This window comes from Mandrillus leucophaeus, unplaced genomic scaffold (assembly GCF_000951045.1).
Source record: "Mandrillus leucophaeus isolate KB7577 unplaced genomic scaffold, Mleu.le_1.0 Scaffold183, whole genome shotgun sequence".
NCBI classification, from domain to species: domain Eukaryota; kingdom Metazoa; phylum Chordata; class Mammalia; order Primates; family Cercopithecidae; genus Mandrillus; species Mandrillus leucophaeus.
In genome coordinates this window covers 2,654,078-2,675,865 of record NW_012101843.1, presented here as the reverse complement: position 1 = coordinate 2,675,865, position 21,788 = coordinate 2,654,078, and the positions used below count along the sequence as shown (strand labels likewise).

At 38.8% G+C, this 21,788-nt stretch overlaps 1 protein-coding gene across 2 annotated transcripts in view; it reads right to left on the bottom strand.

The window, feature by feature from the left end:
• The window catches only part of GTF2E2 (general transcription factor IIE, polypeptide 2, beta 34kDa), a 101,911-nt gene that overhangs the window by 53,363 nt on the left and 26,760 nt on the right, over positions 1–21,788 (bottom strand). For both annotated transcript variants that reach the window (XM_011977730.1, XM_011977731.1), the window contains exons 4-5: positions 4,993–5,100; positions 2,678–2,860 (exon numbers count right to left, since the gene is read on the bottom strand). In XM_011977730.1, the coding sequence (XP_011833120.1) occupies positions 2,678–2,860; positions 4,993–5,100 (291 nt within the window). The remainder of the gene's footprint in view (positions 1–2,677; positions 2,861–4,992; positions 5,101–21,788) is intronic.

Below are 21,788 nucleotides of genomic sequence, written 5' to 3'. Positions count from 1 at the left end.
AAAAAAAAAAAAAAAAAAAGGAACCCTAAAAAGTAGCTAATTCAATATATCACCTTATAATTAATGTATTACATCGCAAATGCAGACTGGCCTAGCAGGACTGCACTGGCAGTTACTTTGTTAGAAAATCCCCACATAACAATTAAGAAGGGACAAGCAATCTGAAACAGTCACTGGCTTTCTCCATTCTCTTGTTTTCTTGCTTTTTGCACAGTCCTTTTTGTTCCCTGCTAGTGCTGTATTGCACACTTCTTCAAAGCATTGTATGATCAACAAAATTACAATAATATTTGTATCTCCACCAAGAACTGAAGAGGAAGCAACACAGATGAGATTTAATGTAGATGTGCCGAAGAACTACTTGAGGAATTTTTTAGGCTACAACATATCTTCACATTTTTTAAAGAAGAACAAAAATTTTGGGTTTCAAACAATTTGGAAATAAAGCCTGCCTGAAAATGAAAACCGACTGTGTGCTTTCATAACCCCTTCTACTCTAATTCTAAGTAAGGGAACAGAGCCAGTAAAGACAGATGTCAAACTAAATTTACATCACAAAATTATTTAAGATGGACTAAGCCATTATCAGATTATGGCACTGTTGTAGTTTAAAATGTAATGAAAAGCCTACCACATATAGTAACAGGAAAGCCCCTACCAAAATGGGAGAAAACAGCCATGCAGGAAACACACCTAGCACTCAACTGTTAGTCTAGGATTCAGTAGTCCCACTGAATTCAACACACTATAAAGCACACAAAGTATCAACTTTGGTGACATGTCTTTATTGACAACATTTGTGCAGGTTAAGTTGAGACACTTTTAAGTTAAAAATCTTAGGAGGGCTCTGCTTCTGATAATGACCAAGTAGCTCCTAAAGGATCCAACCTCCCACAGAAAACACTATCAACTCTGGACAAGACATTTTAAAAATCAACTACCTAGGCCGGGCGTGGTAGCTCACACCTGTAATCCCAGAACTTTGGGAAGTTCAGGCGGGCAGATCACCTGAGGTTGGGAGTTGGAGACCAGCCTGACAACAAAATTAGCTGGGTGTGGTGATGCATGCCTATAATCCCAGCTATTCAGGAGGCTGAGGCAGGAGAATCACTAGAACCCAGGAGACGGAGGTTGTGGTGAGCTGAGATCGTGCCATTGCACTCCAGCCTGGGCAACAAGAGTGAAATTCCGATTAAAAAAAAAAAAAAATCCAACTACCTAAAGGAACTGAAAAGCAACCAAAAGAAAACAGGCAAAAAAGGGGGGGGGGGGGTCTATACTCAGAAAGAAAGAGCACTGAGGGCAGGCCACAGTTAGTGCCCTGTGAAGCTAAACCTCAGTGTTTTAGCTAATCCTCAGTGTTTCTGCATTGAAGAACCAGGAAACAGAGCATGGGGCAACCACAGCAACTGGAAAGTGAAAAAGGAAACCTTGGAAAAAGTCAGCCTAGCTACCCTGGGCTATGCATGAATGGAAAAAGATTCCGAGCAAAAGGGCTAAGGCTAAAAGAACAGAAGAGACATATCATATGCTACCTGCTGTAGGGTAGACAAGGTTTGGAGTAACTGCCCACTTAACCACAAAACAAAACAAATAAAAACACTCTTTGGAGGAATGTAACAGAATCCTGAGTCTTTACACATATTAATATAATTCACAAGGTCTAAGACCCACAGAAGTGTATTAGATATATGAAGAAACAGGAAAATATGACCCATAAAAGAGACAGTCACTGCAGACCAGCTCTAAGATAACTCAGCTGTTAGAATAAGAATTTTAAAACAGCTATAAGAAATCATACTCAAGGGTGTAACAAAAGATACCTGTCACGAATGGAAAAAAAAAAAAAGAAAACGAAATTCAGCAAAGAAACAGAAACCAGAAGAACAATTTAAAAAGAAAGGCTAGAACTGAAAAATACAACTAAAAAATTCACCAACTGGGCTTAACAAGTTGGAAGTGAAGAAGAAAAGTGAGTGAACTTGACAATGGATTAACAGAACAGGAAAAAAAAAAACTGAAATAAAGAGAGCCTCAAGGACTTGTGGTACAAAACCAGAAGATGTGACATGTATAATTCCATTACCAAGAAGCAGAGGAGAGAAAAGGCCAAGTTTTCTTCTAATAGCAAATGAATGAACCTGCTTGATAAGTTAACATTAATCCTTAGCAATTGTGACAAATGAAAACAAGCAGCTTTCCCCAGTGAGTTTCAAATTTAAACTGGAAATGTAATCTGTACCAGTAGGACTTTCATAGGTAGCCTCTTTAGGACTTCAAAATAGCCAGGTTATTAACCAATACTTTTGTGTTTTAATGCCTCTAGTTCCTCAGGTAAGGAACATCTACTACTATTATAGAAGACACTCTTATTTACAAACACAGCTTACAAGAGAAACTCTACTGCCTTTGAGGAAAATTTTCCAGAAATATCCTGAACAATCAAACAATCATATAGCAACAGCAACAGGAACCCGTCAAAGTTACACAGAGATGGCTGCTCCCTTTCCTGCTTGGTGACACAAGACAAATTTCAAACCTTCAAGTGGCTCACTGTAACCCCATGTGTATATAATGGAAGCTTTAAAAACAATTGTAAAATGTTTGATATTTTTAAAACCAAGAAGTCATTATTCATTCAAATTATATTAAGACACAGAAAGAAGAGAGAGATTACCTTGACAGCTTTCTGGGAATTGGGCAGTGCTTCTTCGATGTCTTCTAAAAGAATCCCTCCTAATCCTCGCTGGTCATGTTGATCTAAGAGCCTAAGTAGGGCCTTCTTATCTCTCACGTTGTACTTGGGCTTGAAAGCATACTTCCCATCTATTACTTCAATTTTGGGATTGTTGACTAAAGCCTGTAACAGTGATACAATTGGAGTATATTAACAAATGGAAACATAAATACGTTCCCTTTTTTTTTTTTTTAAAAACGAGTCTTGCTCTGTTGCCCAGGCTGGAATGCAGTGGCGTGATCTCAGCTCAGTGCAACCTCCACCTTCTGGGTTCAAGCGATTCTCCTGCCTTAGCCTCCCTCTCCTGCCTCCCTCCCTCTCAGCACCTGGGACTACAGGCGCGTACCACCACACCCAGCTAATTTTTGTATTTTTAGTAGAGACAGGGTTTCAACATGTTGGCCAGGCTGGTCTTGAACTTCTGACCTCAGGTGATCCACCTGCCTCGGCCTCCCAAAGTTCTGGGATTATAGGCATGAGCCACTGCGCCCAGCCCATATATACATTCTTAATTCTACTAATTATTTTAAAATACAACACTAGCCAATACAGTGGCAAATTAAAAGTACCTTATGAACACAAACTGGCAGGCCTAAAATCCTGGACATCCAGGATTCCAGAAGAGTAGATCAGCATGGTGTTCACTTTTTATAAAAGAAACTGTGTTTTATTTACATAAATTCTTTGAAGAGAAATAAACTATTTTATCACAACTACTTTGAAAAAAGCTGAATCCATATTCTTCTAGAAGTCAAAATGGGTAGGAATCAATAAAACACCTAGTGAACTGAGTAGCGCCCACTCCGCCTGCAAAGTATAGCTTATCACATATTGGCATTACAAAGTGAGAGACATTACCCGTACTAGTCAATGGTCTTCCCCATCTGCTATCAACTGGCACTGGCAGCTGTGTAACGAACTGAAAAGGACCAGACTAGTGCATACAAGAACTTTACCTATGTCAGCTTGAGAATGAAACTGAGTAGGAATGCAGGAATTACTGAATATAATTATGTTTCTAGTCAGTTCTGTTGTACAGCTAGTATCAGAAGGAAAGCTCTTCAAAAAGAGCAACCCTATATATTTTCTTCTGCAGCTGCCAGCCTGACCCTGAAAGGAGAGAGAGAAGAAACACAGGAAGAAGAAAAAAGGGAGAATAGAATAGTAAAATGATCAAAGTCATTGTTAACTATATGTTGGTAGTCTATGAACTCTCAAGGTTAGCTAAACCAGCAAATTTAAATGTGGATTACCATTGTTTGTATATCACTAATACAATGAGCTACAATTATGCTAATTAATGGTCATGCTACATTATAAAAGTCAAGACCTATATTTTGCGTGGTAAAAAAAAAATGAATTATATGTTACGAATTTTACATTTGGTTTCCAGAATCTCTCTCTGGTCCTAGAAAGTAGTCTTCTTAGTTTTCACTTCGTATTTAAATTCAAAAGCAGTGAACATCTGAATTTTTAAATGCTATTTATTTCCAAATTAGCATGGTCACTGACTGTGCTGGGGTTTCTTCAACTGGTGTGTGTTCATACACAGCATTCACGACTTTTTTCCACATCAAGCCATAACAGCAGTAATTGTGCAACAAAATATCTTCCTATCCCTGCAGTATCTTATGCTTTAAATTTTCTAAAACAAAAACAATTCAATTTACAAGCATACAAATTATAAATCTGGCAATACAAAATAAGCATTAATTAATCTGTAAAAACATAAGTGGAACTGGTACAATGACTTCTTTACAACTTTTACACAGAAGTCTTACCTTTAACATTTTGAAATAGATACATAAAATTAAGTGAAAACCAACAAATCAATCTTACAAATGTGTACATTCAAAAAACAAAGACCCTACAACATTTCTTTCAAGAAAAAGTAAAAAGCATTATCAGATTTCACCATATTAAAACATTCTAGGCAAGGCGTGGTGGCTCACGCCTATAACCCCAGCACTCCGGGAAGTCAAGGTGGGCCGATCACTTGAGGTCAGGAGTTCAACATCAGCCTGGCCAACATGGTGAAACCCCATCTCTACTAAAAACACAAAAATTAGCCTGGCATTGTGGCGCATGCCTGCAATCCCAACTACTCGGTAGGCCGAGTCAGTAGTGAGTTGAGATCACGCCACTGCACTCCAGCCTGAGCAAGACTCTTTTTTTAGGCAAGACTGCCTTAAAAAAAAAAAAAAAAAAAATTCTAGTTACAGGAAATCTCTCTTGATAATCAACTAAATTCTTACCTCAGTCATTAGCCATTGTTTCTGCTTGAGTCCAATATCTAAATGTTGTGTTTCATCCAAAATTTCATCTAAGGTTAGAGGATGCGTATCTCCTCGCTGATGCCGTGTCTATCAAGTGAAGAAACTGTTATTAGAAGACAGTTTTAAAATGCTAGATGCATTAAATCATAGTTACATGTACATAAATCTTCAGGAATGAAAAACATGTATTATTCCAGGTAGTATAATTATAGTGACGAAGAGCCATAGACTATGAAATCAGAACGGAGTTGAAACTCATTGCTCTATAAAATAAAAAGATAAACTGACAAAAAATATATGCAACTCATATCACCAAGAGCTAATTCTTCCTAACATTTCAAGAGCTTCAAAAACCTAACAAATAGGCCAGGCATGGTGGCTCACGGCTGTAATCCCAGCACTTTGTGGGGCTGAGGCAGGTGGGATCACTTCACGTCAGGCGTTCGAGACCAGCCTGACCAACATGGTGAAACCCCATGTCTACTAAAAATAAAAAAATCAGCCGTGCATGGTGGTGCATGCTTGTAATCCCAGCTACTTGGGAGGCTGAGACAGGAGAATCGCTTGAACCTGGGAGGAGGAGGCTGCAGAGAGCTGAGATCATGCCACTGCACTCTAGCCTGGGAGACAGAAAGATCTCAAAAAAAAAAAAAAAAAAAACTAACAGAAAATGACCCAAAGACAGAAACGTGCAGATTACAAAAATGACCTTAAACATAGGAAAAGATACTCAACTTTCACCAAACAATCCTATTTCTAGAAACTTATCCTACAGAAATACCAGTACCACATAGAAAAATGACTTATGGGCCGGGCGCAGTGGCTCACGCCTGTAATCCCAGCACTTTGGGAGGCCAAGGCAGGCGGATCACGATGTCATGAGATCAAGACCGTCCTGGCTAACACGGTGAAACCCCATCTCTACTAAAAATATAAAAAATTAGCCAGGCATGGTGGTGGGTGCCTGTAGTCCCAGCTACTCGGGAAGCTGAGGTAGGAGAATGGCGTGAACTCGGGAGGTGGAGCTTGCAGTGAGCTGAGATCACGCCACTGCACTCCAGCCCGGGTGACAGAGCAAGACTCCAACTCAAATTTAAAAAAAAAAAGAAAAAAAAAGAAAAGAAAAGTGACTTATGGTCACTGTAGCATTGTTTATAAAAAGAAAATATTAGAAATAACCCAAGTGTCCATAATCAGAAGATAGATTAACCACAGCACATCCATTCCACTATACTGATGTTCACAAAGTAAATGTAAAATTTCTCTATGTGCTAATTTGAAAAGATGTCCAGGACAAAGTGATAAGTTAAAACGCATATGTATCATGCCTATCCAATGAACACACACACACACACACACACACACACACGTAGATACCAAAAGCTAGAGCAGATGCAAAGGAACAGGAAGAGTGTGCAAAATGGCACAGCCACTGTGGAAGACAGTTCAGCAGTTTTCAGTTTCTTACAACACTAAATACACTCTTACCATTTGATGAATCTAGCAATCATGATCCTTGGTATTTACCCAAATGGGCCAAAAAATTATGTACATACAAAAATCCACTAAGGATGCTTATTACAGCTTTATCCATAATTGCCAAAAGCTGGAAGCAACCAAGATGTCCTTCAGTAGCTGAGTGGGTAAATAAACTGTGGTATATCCAGACAATGGAATACTATCCAGAGCTAAAACGAAATGAGCTATCAAGCTATGAAAAAAATATGGAGAAACCTTAAATACGTATTACTAAGGGAAAGAAGCCAATCTGAAAAGGCTACATACTGTATGGCTCCAACTACTGACATTCTGGAAAAGACAAAAACCACGGAGACAATAAAAAGTTTAGTGGCTGCAGGCCAGATGCAGTGGCTCACACCTGTAATCCAGCACTTTGGGAGGCCGAGGCGGGAGGATCACAAGGTCAGGAGATTGAGACCATCCTGGCCAACATGGTGAAACTTCATCTCTACTAAAATACAAAAAAATTAGCTGGACATGGTGGCAGGTGCCTGTAGTCTCAGCTACTCAGGAGACTGAGGCAGGGGAACCACTTAAACCCGGGAGGCGGAGGTTGCAGTGAGCCAAGATCAAGCCACTGCATTCCAGCCTGGCAACAGAGCAAGACTCTGTCTCAAAAATAAATAAATAAATAAATAAAAATTTAAAAATTAAAAAAAGTTTAGTGGCTGCCAAGGGTTGCAGGGGAGAGAAGGATGAACAAGCAGAGCCCTGAGAACTATAGTGGTAGACATAGGCCATTACACATTTGTCCAAACCCACAGAAAGAACACCACTAAGAGTGAATGAACTCATGTAAACTATGAACTTAGAGTGGTCATTTGTCAACATAGGTTCATCAACTGTCACAAATGTACTCTTCTGGTGCAGGATGCTGATAGTGGAGGAAGCCATGGGGGGCGGGGGGATGGGAGGGGAATGGATGAGAATTCTGTATTTTCCACTCAATTTTGCTGTGAACCTAAAACTCCTCTAAAAAATAAAGTATTTTTAAATAAGAGAAAAATATGTATGTTAAAAAACATACACACTATGAAACCTTGTATACAGGGAAGGGCAGAAATAAGTATACATTTGAACTTTGTTTCTGCATAAAGAACCACTGAAAGTCACAAGAAACAAATAAAAGAGGTTACCTGTAGGAAGCACAAGAGGGGAGAAAATGAGTGGCAAGACAGGTGAGAACAAGACTCCTTCATTATACCTTATTATACTTTACTTCTTGTACAAAAAGATATGTCATTTATCCAAAACAAAAATAACTCTTCAAAAGAAAAAAAAAAAAAAAACACCCATGCTCCAAGTTCCCTCACATTGAGCAGGTTACTGAACCTCACTGGGCTTCAGGCAGGCCCTGGAAAACTAAATAACCACTTCTCCAAACTAGAAGGTACAGACAGCAGATAGCGACATAAGCCTAACACACCACACAAAAGAACCATTCATTGAGCATTTGCTGTTAATTCATTCACTTATTCATTCAAATATTTAGTGGTAACTATTATGTGCTGAGAGTACTGCAATGAGATACAATAAAATGCAAACTACTTCTGCCTTTAAGAGCTCCCAATAGAGGGGAGAAGCTAAACATACAAGCTACAAAGTTAGATATGGTCAGGCATAGTGGCTCACACCTGAATCGCAGCAAATTGGAAGGTTCAAGTTGGCAGGTTGCTTGAACCCAGGAAATTGAGACCAGCCTGGACAACATGGCGAAACTCCGACTCTACCAAAAAATATGCATATATACAAAAATTAATCAGGTGTGGTAGCATGCGCCTGTATCCCAGTTACTTGGGAGGCTGAGGTGGAATGACTGCTTGAGCCCAGGAGGCAGATGCTGCAAGTAAGCTGTGGTCATACCACTGCATTCCAGCCTGGGTGACAGAGCCAGATCTTGTCTCAAAAAAAAAAAAAAAAGCTAAGTATACAACTATCTGTCAGGAAAACATCCTCAATCAGAAGAAATGAAAGAGAAAACTGGACAGACCTTGAATGATGACATGATAACTAGAATACAGGGAAACGCCGGGCAGCTACAGTACAGCACAGTGGTCTCCTACATGGGGTGTACACACCCCAGGGGCACAAAAGTGGGTACCTCAGGATGATTCTTAAGAACGCTTATTAAAATTGTTTTTAATTTCCATTTAAAAGTTATGCTTTACTTAGGCTGGGCGCAGTGGCTCACGCCTGTAATCCTAGCACTTTGGGAGGCCAAGGCGGCTGGATCATGAGGTCAGGAATTCAAGACCAGCCTGACCAACATAGTGAAACCCATCTCTACTAAAAATACAAAAAATTAGCCGCACAAGGTGGCACACACCTGTAATCCCAGCTACTCAGGAGGCTGAGGCAGGAGAATCACTTAAACCGAGAAGGCAGAGGTTGCGGTGAGCCGAGACTGTGCTACTGCACTCCAGCCTGGGCAACAGAGCAACACTCTGTCTTGGGGGAGAAAAAGTTATGCTTTACTAATAGTGAATATATGGACTGACAAGAGTGGCTCCTTCACTTCATGTCAGGGCATCCACATTTCCAATTGTGATGTGCATGGAGGAATCCTGAGGCAGGCCTGGGACATGACAAAGGGCCCAGCAGGCGTGGCCTCACTCATTCCTTCACTTTCAGGATTCCACAACACAGTGAGACTGGCCTGCTATCAGATGGATTGTGGCGAATTTTTTTTTTAAAGACCTTTCAAAGGTAGACATTTTACAATGGTTTCACAAAGCTGTAAGAAATGAATTACAAATTTCTCCTTACAAAAAGGCAAAATGTTTCAAATCTGCTCAATATTCTACGATTATAGCAGCTATTTATAGTTTGCTAACAATTATTTTAAAAATAATTAAAATAAGCCATCTGTTCCTTCAAAGTAAAGCCAGCATTTAATGATGTGTAAAAGTAACTGCTTTTTGAAATAAATTCATGCCATGGAAAGAGCATTTTGAAAAAGACCGGGAAGTATTTCCATCATTATGTGATTTCTGAGTTTAAAAGGTATAAGAATAAAAACTGTCATATCTGCACATCTTAAAAATTTGATAAACTATTTTCTAAACTTATTATTTTCTGTGAGATGGAGTCTCGCCCTGTCACCAGGCTGGAGTGCAGTGGCGCGATCTTGGGTCACTGCAACCTCCACCTCCCGGGTTCAAGTGATCCTCCTGCCTCAGCCTCCGAGTAGCTGAGACTATGGTGTATGCCACCACACCAGGCTAATTCTTGTATTTTTAGTAGAGACAAGGTTTCACCATGTTGTCCAGGATGGTCTCAATCTCCTGACCTCATGATCCACCTGCCTCAGCCTCCCAAAGTGCTGGGATTACAGGCGTGAGCCACTGTGCCCAGTCTACTTCGATAGTTTTATAGTACTTTGAGTGCTGTTTTATAATTTTTTAAAAAGTCTTCCAGACAAAACCTGAGTTTAAAATCAAAATTGTTGGTAATTTAAAAATTATAATCCATTTTGATATATTTTGCATAAACTGACTTTTTTTTTGAGACGGAGTTTTGCTCTTGTTGCCCAGGCCGGAGTACAATGGCACGATCTTGGCTCACGGCAACCTTCATCTCCCTGGTTCAAGCGATTCTCCTGCCTCAGTCTCCTGAGTAGCTGGGACTATAGGCGCGCACCACCACGCCTGGCTAATTTTTGTATTTTTAGTAGAGACGGGGTTTCACCATGTTGGTAAGGCTGGTCTCAAACTCCTGACCTCGTGATCTGCCCACCTCAGCCTCCCATAGTGCTGAGATTACAGGCATGAGCTGCTGCGCCCGGCCAAACTGACTTTTTTTTTTTTTTTTTTTGAGACAGAGTCTCGCTCTGTCGCCCAGGCTGGAGTGCAATGGCCGGATCTCGGCTCACTGCAAGCTCTGCCTGCCAGGTTTACGCCATTCTCCTGCCTCAGCCTCCCGATTAGCTGGGACTACAGGCGCCCACCACCTCACCCGGCTAGCTTTTGTATTTTTTAGTAGAGACGGGGTTTCACCGTGTTAGCCAGGATGGTCTCGATCTCCTGACCTCGTGATACGACCATCTCGGCCTCCCAAAGTGCTGGGATTACAGGCTTGAGCCACCGACATATTTTTTTTAAATGGGAGTTTACTAGCCAAATTGTCGGGATTAAAAAAATCAGTGTCATAATTTTCTAACAATGATTTATAACCCCCAAATGAATAATGCATACCCTCCCTCCAAAAATATACACACCCAAATCAACCTGTGGCTGTGTTACCTTGCATGACAAAAGGGACTTCATTGGCATGATTAAACCAAGGATCCTTAAATAGGAGACATTATTGCAGATTTCCAGGTGTCCCTTAAAAGGGAAAGAGGGAGGCACGAGAGTCCAAGTGAATAGCAAGAGACGTGACAACAGGAGAGGTTGGAGGAAGGACTATGAGTCAGGGAATGCAGGTGGCCTCTAGAAACTGACAGAGGGAAGGGATGCTCCCCTTGAAGCCTCCAGAAGGAACCAAACCTGCCTATACTCTGACTTTAGCCCAATGAGTCTGCCTTTTGGACCTCTGACTTCCAAAACTGGAAGAGAACCAATTTGTGTTGTTTTAAGCCACTAAATTTGTGGTAATTTACAGCAGCAATAGGAAACTTTTATATATATATACACGCACACATATAACATATATTCACAAACATATACATACACACATTCATTCCTTTGAGATCTATAAATCTTTGTAAGGGTCTTTATTGCTAAGGCATCAATTAAAACCAAGGTTCCAAACAAATTAAACTTAAAATGAGACCTTCATCGCTTTGTAAGAAAAGGCTAAATGAAGATGCTTGACACAGCACTCATTCAATCATACTGCTTTCAGTCAGGAAAAGAGCTTCTTATACTGTTTTAAAAAATTATTTTAAAATAGTATATTTTACTTTTTATCTCTTTTTCATTTCTTATTTCTGTGTAAGCTTATAACATATACAATGTATTGGTATGGTAATACACTAGTATATGTACAAAGAGTAAGCTAAGAAAATTTTAATAGAGTTAGCCAAGCTGGGCACAGTGGCTCACATCTGTAATCCCAGCACTTGGGAAGGCTGAGGCGGGTGGATCACTTGAGATCAGTACTTCAAGACCAGCCTGGCCAACATGATGAAACCTCAACTCCACTAAGAACATAAAAATTAGCCAGGCGTGGTGGCACACACCTGTAAACCCAGCTACTCAAGAGGCTGAGGCAGGAGAATCACTTGAGCTCCGCAGGCAGAGGTTCCAGTGAGCTGAGATTGCACTACTGCACTCCAGCCTGGGAAAGATCTAAACTCCGTCTCAAAAAAAAAAAAAAAAAAAAAAGAAAAGAGGTAGCTAAGAAAAGACGGAGGAGAGCAGTGCAGTCGACTTTTGGATATATGGAGCTGGAAGCACACAGCCTAAACTAGAAGGAATAATGGAGGTTAGTGTAGTTTTACTTGTCTAAGGACAGCCAGTATGAGCCTTTCAAAATATTATTCCATATTCTCTATTATCATAGATCTAAATTTGATCTATGTTCCTTTGTTTCCTTTACATTAAAAGCTTTTTTCCCCCATTACAATCAAACACAAAAGTACCAAAAGGCCAACCTAACCTGAAAATATAAGCAAAGAAGACTACCGCTCAAGAAAAATAAAAAAAATTACTAGCCTTGTATTACTGTTTTTAAATTAAAAATAAATGGAATTATTGGAATCAGAACAAAATCAATGACAGAAGTAATAATCAATGTATGAAAGCCTAACCATCTTCACTGAGCTTTGTAAACAGAAAAGCCAAAAATGCAGCTATCAAGTTGCCAAGGGGAAGCTACTGGATCAAAATGAGTGATGAGCAACAAAAGATCAAGAGAAACTGCAAATCCCTTCCTCACAGATCAGGAATTAAAAAGAAAAATGAAACAGTGCTTATAGAGAGTGCATAAATAATGCCCTACAACTAAAGACTTGATTTCGTTTTCAGCAAAGAAAACATCTTTGCTAAATTTCTTCCTAATTAGTGGATGAGTTTTGGTGTGCTGCCTTTCGTATTTTATTTCACTTTCTTATTTTTTTATTGTAAATTTGTAGAAATTGATTTTTGTAGATTGATCTTTCTTTGGTAACCTTATTGAATTTACCTATTAATTCCAATAGTTCCCAGATTCTTCTAGCTTTTCTACAAACTTAATCACGTCATCTATGGTTTTACTTCTTCCTTTCCAATTTTTATGTTACTACTTCCTTAAACTTCCAGTACAATACAGAACAAAAGTTCTGACAATTGGTATCCTTGTCTTTTTTGACCTAAAGAAAACACATTTGCTATTTCATCGTTAAGTTTGATGTTAAATCTAGGTTTTTGTAGTTACCCTCTTACCACTGTGTTTCTCAACCAGCATTCCACAAAACCCTAGGGTTTCACAAGAAATCGTGATTTTAAAAAATAAACGTTTTTTTAACTTCTTACACCATGTGATGCTAGTGCTCACAGTAACAGGCAACTACTGAACAGCCAAACTAATGGTTTCATAAGGAATCTTTTAGCACCATGTGGTAGTGTGCAACGAGGGCTATGTTCACTTTGCTGAGGGCACTATCTGTTTTTGTTTGTTTGTTTGTTTCTTAAGGGACAGGGTCTCACTCTGTTGTCCAGGCAGGAGTACAGTGGCACGATCTCGGCTCACTGCAACCTCCACCTTTAGGGTTCAAACGATTCCTGTGCCTCAGCCTCCCAAGTAGCTGGGACTACAGGCATGCACCACCACACCCAGGTAATTTTTGTATTTTTAGTAGAGACGGGGTTTCGCCATGTTGGCCAGACTAGTCTCAAACTCCTGACCTCAAGTCATCCACCCGCCTCGGCCTCCCAAAGTGCTGGGATTACAGGCGTGAGTCACCGTGCCCAACCTGCCACTATCCGTTTTTGATGTAACAGGGGCAGTTAGGCCACTGATAATTGGTAAGCTCTATATGGCACAAACAAAAGCACAGTAGGCTGACAATGTCAGCAGCTCCCTTCCCAAATTACATCCTCCCACCTTCCTTCACACAGTGCCACTAACTTACAGGACCAAACAAGCTCTACTGGTATAACAGAAAATCTAAGGAAAACATTCATTCTAAACAAGGAATGTTTACATACCAAGATTCAACTGCCTCTTACCACTCTGAAATGTTGCAAAACATGGATTATGTAGCAATAAAAGTAAAATGTAGACGGGCGTGGTGGCTCACGCCTGTAATCCCACCACTTTGGGAGGCCAAGGTGGGCAGATCACAAGGTCAAGAGATCGAGACCATCCTGGCCAACATGATGAAACCCTGTCTCTACTAAAAATACAAAATTTAGCCGTGCGTGGTGGCACACACCTGTAGTCCCAGCTACTCGGGAGGCTGAAGCAGGAGAATCGCTTGAACCCGAGAGGCGGAGGTTGCAGTGAGCCGAGATCACGCCACTGCACTCCATTTCTGATGACAGAGTGAAACTCTGTCTCAAAAAAGAAAAAAAAAAGTAAAATATATTGTGAAGTTTTCATATTTTTCTCAACTTTCTCAGTTACTATTCCCTTTAGTTTTATAACATATTAGCATCTATGTCTTATACACATGTCTGACAGTCCAGTGTGATGATTTCTGAAGATACAATTTATGAGAGAAGAGAATTCCAAACCTAGGCCCAGGAACAATTCTAATAAGGCAAGTAAAAAAGAACTATAATCTTCTGGGCCATTTTACTGCACCAGCACAGCAAGAAATAGAGAACAGTCCATCATACTTCAGTGAAAACTACTTATCAATGAACTTCCTAGGTTAGTAATCCAAAGTGTCCTATTCCAATGTGCAGCATCTGTGGCAAACAATGTATGACTCCAGCAAAACTGAAAAATCACTGAAACAGAAATCATAGCTACTGGACAAGTCAGGTACTTATTGGAATCTCAGAGTAAAGCTCTTCATTTTTTTGTTTTTGTTTTTAAATCACATTCAGTGAAAAGGCTCATAAAGCATGTTATTAGTAGCAGAATTTATTGTCCAAAAAGGGGGTATAGGGGGTAGAATCACACCACTGATGGGAACCTAATCATGTCAGCATGTTAAATGACAGTTAGTAAAATGCACAGCATGAGAAACTGAAAAGGTTCCACTCTCAAACAGTATGATAAGTTGACAAATTGATGACATGTCACATGATGCTAAGAGGTTTGTTTAATAAACTGAGAAACAGCTTGTTTATCCAGGCTGACAAACCAACAGATTTCACGATATATGTCTTGTAAATTTTTTTAAATAATGCTGAATTTCAAGAATAATTTTTGTGCTGCAAAAAAACTACCATAAACAAAGGGCATGACATATTCAATGTGGTGTCTTCATATCTAGAAACAAGAAGTCCATCTTAGAGAAACTGCGTTGGCATCTACAGTGATGTTCCCCATTAATGGCTGGCTCACGGCAAGGTTTTACCTCTTTTGTTTAAAAAAAAAAAAAAATCATGACATTGCTTTTTTCAGAGCAGTACTAGCATCAAACATCCTTGGAAATGAAATTTAAGATGTCTTGAATGGGCCAGGCGCAGTGGCGCACACCTATAATCCCAGCACTTTGGGAGACCAACACACGAGGACTGCTTGAGGCCAGGAGTTTAAGACCAGCCTGGCAACATAGTAAGACCCTATCACTACTAAAAAAAAATCTTGAATGATGTTTAAAAATGATTTGCTTTATTAAACACAGACCAGTATACTTGAGCACCTAAATCTCCCTGCTACATACAGAAATCCAGTGGCTCAGCATAGGAGGTATTCTCAATAGAACGCTGAAGCTGAAAGTTGAATTACAGAAGTACTTTCAAGAAAATTGTAGGCCATCCTTTACTGAGTGCTCTGAAGATGAAGAGTGACTGCAGGAGCTAGCCTCTTAGCAGACTTTTAAAAATAATATGAACCAGTTGAACAAGTTTTAAAAAAATGTTTTGACTTCAAGTGACAAGACATTTGGATTTCAAAGGAAAACTGACTCTCTGGAAAAACCATGTGGCAAAGGAAACCTTGTAATACTGTTTGGGCTTGAAAGTGAGGAAGGATACCAGCAACTCTGAAGCATTCTCGAAAACCACCTGGAAGAACTAAAACACAAAATTAAACAATACTTTCCCCCTCTTTCAACACAAATGTGAACCTGGGTAAAGGTTCCTGTCTTATTTCAAGCTTCTGCCCAACTGAGAACAAATAAGTTGCCTACTTTGATCAGGTGAAAAAAGAAATCAAGCAGAAAATTTTAAAAAAGAAAAAAACTGAGGTTTCCTCTGCCTAAAGTACTGACTTGCATAAGAGTGGAGATCCTTTCTGGGGAGTAGGGAGCAACCACATACACAAACAGCGGGCTAATAAGTTGGGCAAAATAAATGCAAAGACAAAAATATTCTCCTGTCAAAAGAGCACTGACAATTATTATTAACTTATCACATCCACAACTTACTGATTAGCTTAATATATGTGAACTGGAGGTATAGCAATTCTTTGCCTGGGTTCTCTGAGACCTGAAAATTATCTTAAGGGTTCCTCCAGAGTAAGAAGATTGAGAGAGGCTGCTCTATTGCATTGAGGAACTTTGCCTCTACGAATTTGCTACAAGTTTTTATCATAAATTGGTATTAAATTTTACCAGAGGCCAGACACAGTGGCTCACGCCTGTAATCCCAGCACTTTGGGAGGCCGAGGCGGGCAGATCATGAGGTCAGGAGATCAAGACCATCCTGGCCAACACAGTGAAACCCTATCTGTACTGAAAATACAAAAAATTAGCCGGGTGTGGTGGCACATGCCTGTAATCCCAGTTACTTGGGAGGCTGAGGCAAGAGAATCGCTTGAATCTGGGAGGCAGAGGTTGTGGTGAGCCAAGGTAGCGCCACTGCACTCCAACCTGGGCGACAGAGTGAGACTCCAACTCAAAAAAGAAAACCCAAAAAAAAACAAAAAAAACTTTACCAGCAACGTTTTCTACAACCACTAAGGTCATGATTTTTCTTTATTCTGTTAATATAAATTACACTAATTAATTTTCAAATATTAACCACTCATACACTCCTAAACTTTACTCCATCGCAATGTATTATCAGATCTATGGACATATATATTCATATCTTATATTTGAACAGATTAAATTTGTTCACATCTTTTTAAAAATTTTTACACCTGTATTTAGTAGAGATACTGTCATATAATTTAAATACTTTATTTAAAACTGGAAATAGATCCATATTCTTGACCCAACCCTATTTCATTTAATGTCTATGGACTCCAGAGTTTCTCAATTCAAAAATAACTGTCAGAAGTAATTCAGACAGAAGTTAGGCCAGTGGTTCTCAAACTTCAGCATGTATCACAAGCACTTGAAGGGCTTTTTAAAAAAAAAGACTGTTGCTCATTTGGGAGGCCGAAGAAGGCGGATCACGAGGTCAGGAGATCAAGACCATCCTGGCTAACACAGTGAAACCCAGTCTCTACTAACAAAATACAAAAAAATTAGCCATGCATGGTGGCAGGTGCCTGTAGTCCCAGCTCCTCAGGAGGCTGAGGCAGGAGAATGGCATGAACCCAGGAGGCGGAGCTTGCAGTGAGCCAAGATCGCACCACTGCAACTCCGGCCTGGGCAACAGAGTGAGACTCCGTGTCAAAAAAAAAAAAAAAAAAGAAAAGAAAAGACTGTTGAGCTATACTCACAGAGTTTCAAATTCAATGGTCTGAAAGGGGCCCAAGAATTTGCATTTCTAAAAAGTTCCCAGGTGATGCTGATACTGGTTGGAGAATGACACTGGAGAAACACTAAGCTAGAATAAGCCAAATTAACTCAGATTTTTCAACATAGTGTTTTACATAACAGACATAAGGAATAATGCTGAAATCAAGAGAAAAATCATTTTATCAAAAATAAAGTATACCCTTAATTTGTCATCTGAGAATTAAAGTGCTGTCTCATACGAAGAGGCATCCTAAGGGGATTTTCGAGATAAACTTTGAGTGCTTTTAAAACTTACACCTTTAAGCAATAAAATTTGTTTTACATCAACTATTTCTGTAAAAATCCTCCTAAAATAAACCATAAAGTTCTTCTTTCATCTTAACCAGGTCACTGAACATAATTTAATCTTTTTTTGATGTCTCAGTTACTGTTCCAACGTAAATTACTGAGCTATGGTATTGCAGTAACCATCTCAGGAGCTGGTGAGATGAGGGGGGCAGTTTGTCCCCCCGCTGCATGTTCTTAGTATTATGACCCTGAAGTTCCTGTATCCGCCTTTCATCTTTCTATTTAGCACTTTGTCCAAAGTTATCACTATCTGCTGGAAATCTCACTGTACCTATCTAATGCCTCCCATGGAACTTTTTCCACATAGCTTCTAAATCATTCTCATTCAGCAATTAAACAGTTTCCCTATTAAATAAATAAACTATAAAGAGCATTTCTGTTGTCTTTCTTTTGCTTTCTTTCTAAAGGTACACAAGAGACAGTGGGAGACTTTCCAAGAATCTGTTTACAGATACCTTCCATATGTACGTCCTTCCCTTTCAAAATAAGCCCTTCTCCTCTTTACCTTCCAGCTCCCCCCGCCACAAAAAAAGTACAAATCTCACCTCCATTCAGAATTTATGATACACAGCCTCAAGGAATAATAAACTCTAGGGACCCAAACAAACAGATAAGCCAAAAAAACGGTTTCAGGGAAGCATTCAAGAATAACTGAGGTGCCATAAACTATCCATTACTGGGCTTCTTGTCTTTTCCAGTCACATATTTTTCAAAGAGTTTAAAATATTTTGGCCCCTGCTGGAACATTCTAACATATCATAATCTGTGAGCAGTTGTTTAAAGTTTCCTTTAACAACCATTCCCCCGACAGTCCCACCTCCACTCAGTATTGTCCAAGAACACATTGCTATTAGGGAGGGAGTACGATAAAAGCAAAGCAAAGAGAACACTGGTTAAAAAAAAATAGATAAAAAGAAATATTTTTTCAAGAATTCTTATTTTTTATGAGCGACAAGGTCTTGATGTGTCACCCAGGCTGGAGTACCGTGGTGCGACCTTGGCTCACTGCAATTTCCACCTCCCAGACTCATGTGATTCTCAGCCTCTCAAGTAGCTGGGATCACAGGCATGTACCAACACACCTGGCTAATTTTTTTTTGTATTTTTTAGTAGAGATGGGGTTTTACCATGTTGGCCAGGCTGGTCTCAAACTCCTGGCCTCAAGTGATCCACCTGCCTCAGCCTCCCAAAGTGCTGACAATACAGGTGTGAGCCACTGTGCTGAGCCGAGAGTTTAAATATAAGTAATTCTCAAAACTCATTCCTTGAATATTTATTAGCTGGAAGAAAAAGCATATTTAGAGAGCTGGAACAATATCAATTAGGGAGGCTGATTCCTTTAAATACAACAGAAATACTTTCTGGGACTGCCAAGTCATTCAAATTGTGCTATATAAAAGTCACAGATAAAAACTATATAGAAATTACTTTAGATTGAGTGTGCATTACTCAATACGGTAGTTAAAATCTATGTTGTCAGATCATATCATTAAAGTTTTATTCTAATTAGTCAATTCTATAGTTTTTCAACAGTTTAATATTTCTACCTCCTACTGACAAAAAGATATGCTGTCAAACTGAGTAGTTTTAAGCAGTAGGTATCTCTTTCATTAATTACCCAAATAAAAATGTAAAGTTATTTCTGATTCATTCCCTTTTATTTATACCTAATAGCTGAAATCAGAGATCAGAAGATGCAGGAACACACATTTAAAAGGGAGTAACAGGCCAGGTCTAGTGGCTCACGCCTGTAATCCCAGCACTTTAGGAGGCTGAGACAGGCGGATCACTTGAGGGATCCCCTGAGCCCAGGAGTTGAAGACCAACCTGGACAACACTGTGAGACCCTGTCTCTACAAAAAAACAAATACAAAAACTAGCCAGGCATGGTGGCATGTGCCTGTAGTCCCAGTTACTTGGGAGGTTAAAGTGGGAGGATCACTTGAGGCTAGCAGATCGAGGCTGCAGTGAGCCAGGATGGTGCCAATGCACTCTAGCCTAGGTGACAGAGTAAGACCCTGTCTCAAAAATAAATAAATAAATAACACAACTTTTCTCATATCCCTTGCTTCATATTTTAATTTTTAATCTAATGTGACAAGCAGCACAGAAATGTTTAATTATAAAAATTGACAAATTACTGTAATTCTTTTTGAGCCACATAATTTTCATCTCAAATACCTTAGTAGTATCTTTCAGTATACATTCTATAATTTATTCCTCAGTGGTTTTCATAGTATCCAAAATATCTGGTAATCTGTTTATTTGAAATTTAAAACAGAGGAAAATTTTATGATTCAAAGCAAGTTTGTTATGGTTAGTTGGTTTGACAATGGAGACTGGCTTTGTTAACAAGGAGATATTTTCTAAAAACTGAACAAGCTAAACCTTCATCCTAAAGGTTTTCACAAAAATACATTTTAAAGACATAATTGTAATAAAAAAATTAGCAAAGCTATATTAAAATTAATAGTATTTCTATTTTCTCAACTGCTTCTGAATATATCAGATTTTTAAAGAAAGTACCTATGAAGAGAGGGAGAGGAACTGATACAAGACATTTGGTAAGCCTTGTGAAAGCCTTTTTGATATGCTTCCTAGAAGCTAAGAAAATAAATGGTTAAGCACTAGGTAACAAATCCTTTGGCAAGTTGGGTAGTTTCCATTCTTTTGCTTTCAATAAAACTGAAGAACCTAACAGAAGTATTAACTGACGGATGCTTGATGATAAAATCACTAGTGATTTTTGACATATAACTTGGAAGATTTTGATACCACAAAATTTCCATTAGAATTAACTTATATATTTGAACATTTATGTCTAAGCACTTAAAATCTACAAAATCTCAAAACAGGAAGAGATTTGCCAAACACAAGAACTAATGGAGGAAGAGAGGAGACAGCTGCATTCATTTCATTCAAGAATAAATTTCTGATACAAAGTGAATTTAATCAAAATTTTAATCTATGTATGTTATTCTAATCAACTGTGCACCAATAATAATTGGAAAAGTAATTCAAACCGTAAGTTATTTTTAACACTTTGAGCTTTATGGTCATAGGAAAAACATTTTAAATTTCAATTTATTTACATATTATTGGGGCAGAAAAGTTTGATAGATGATCAATAAATGATTTTAAAGATAAAAATACATAACATTTGGATAAAATTCAAAGGGATAACAGATGGGACATAAATATTCAAAGAAAAAATAATTAAAATTCCCAATCACTAAGGGAGTTTGTTTTTATACTTTTAAATAATGACATTTAGATTCTATTAGATAAATTTAAAAGTGATGCATTTTATTGAAATACTACAGTATGCCAGAAATTCCATATTTCTGGTCATCATTTAAATTTTTGCTTGAATAGTGCCACTATTTAAACTTCGCTAATATAGCGTAGTTATCATCTCAAATATGTACAAAGGGGTACACAGTTTTTCAAATTGTAGGGAACACGTGCAAAAATTCTGAAGTTCACTTTCTAAGAGAGACGAAGTTATAAGTAAGCCACATAGGGAAGTGAAGACCATATTAACAGAGTAACAAAAACATGACACTTAAATGTCAGTCTCCCTCAACAGAGTGACAGCCCTGAGGGTGTGCATTCTTTTCTGGGTATTCCCACCATTAGTGCCCTAAATAGCAAATAGATTTTCATAACTGCTTACCATGTGGGGGAATAAATGGATGAAATGAATGAATGGTGAATACTTAAGTGTCAAAATATATTATTTAATAATGGGGAGTTATAAACTAACATATTTATACTATAACTCAAATACAAGCCACAGAATTTAGACTCAGCTAGACACCAAGTCTATTAAATTACAAAAGAAAAGCCTTAGCACAGTTAAAAATCTGATATATATTTTAACCAACAGATGGATGAAATTAAAATAACAAATATAGTACTGTCTGACTTTTTCAAGAGATGCAACTAGTAACTAATTGTGACTAAGAGTTTGGCAGAAGAAGGGAGTAAATTTGAAATTACATCTTAGCTAAAAATGAAATCCCGCTTTAATAAATTTAGTTAAGATTCAAAGTTTTGGTCTGGCCAGGTGCGACGGCTCAAGCCTGTAATCCCAGCACTTTGGGAGGCCGAGACGGGTGGATCACAAGGTCAGGAGATCGAGACCATCCTGGCTAACACAGTGAAACCCCGTCTC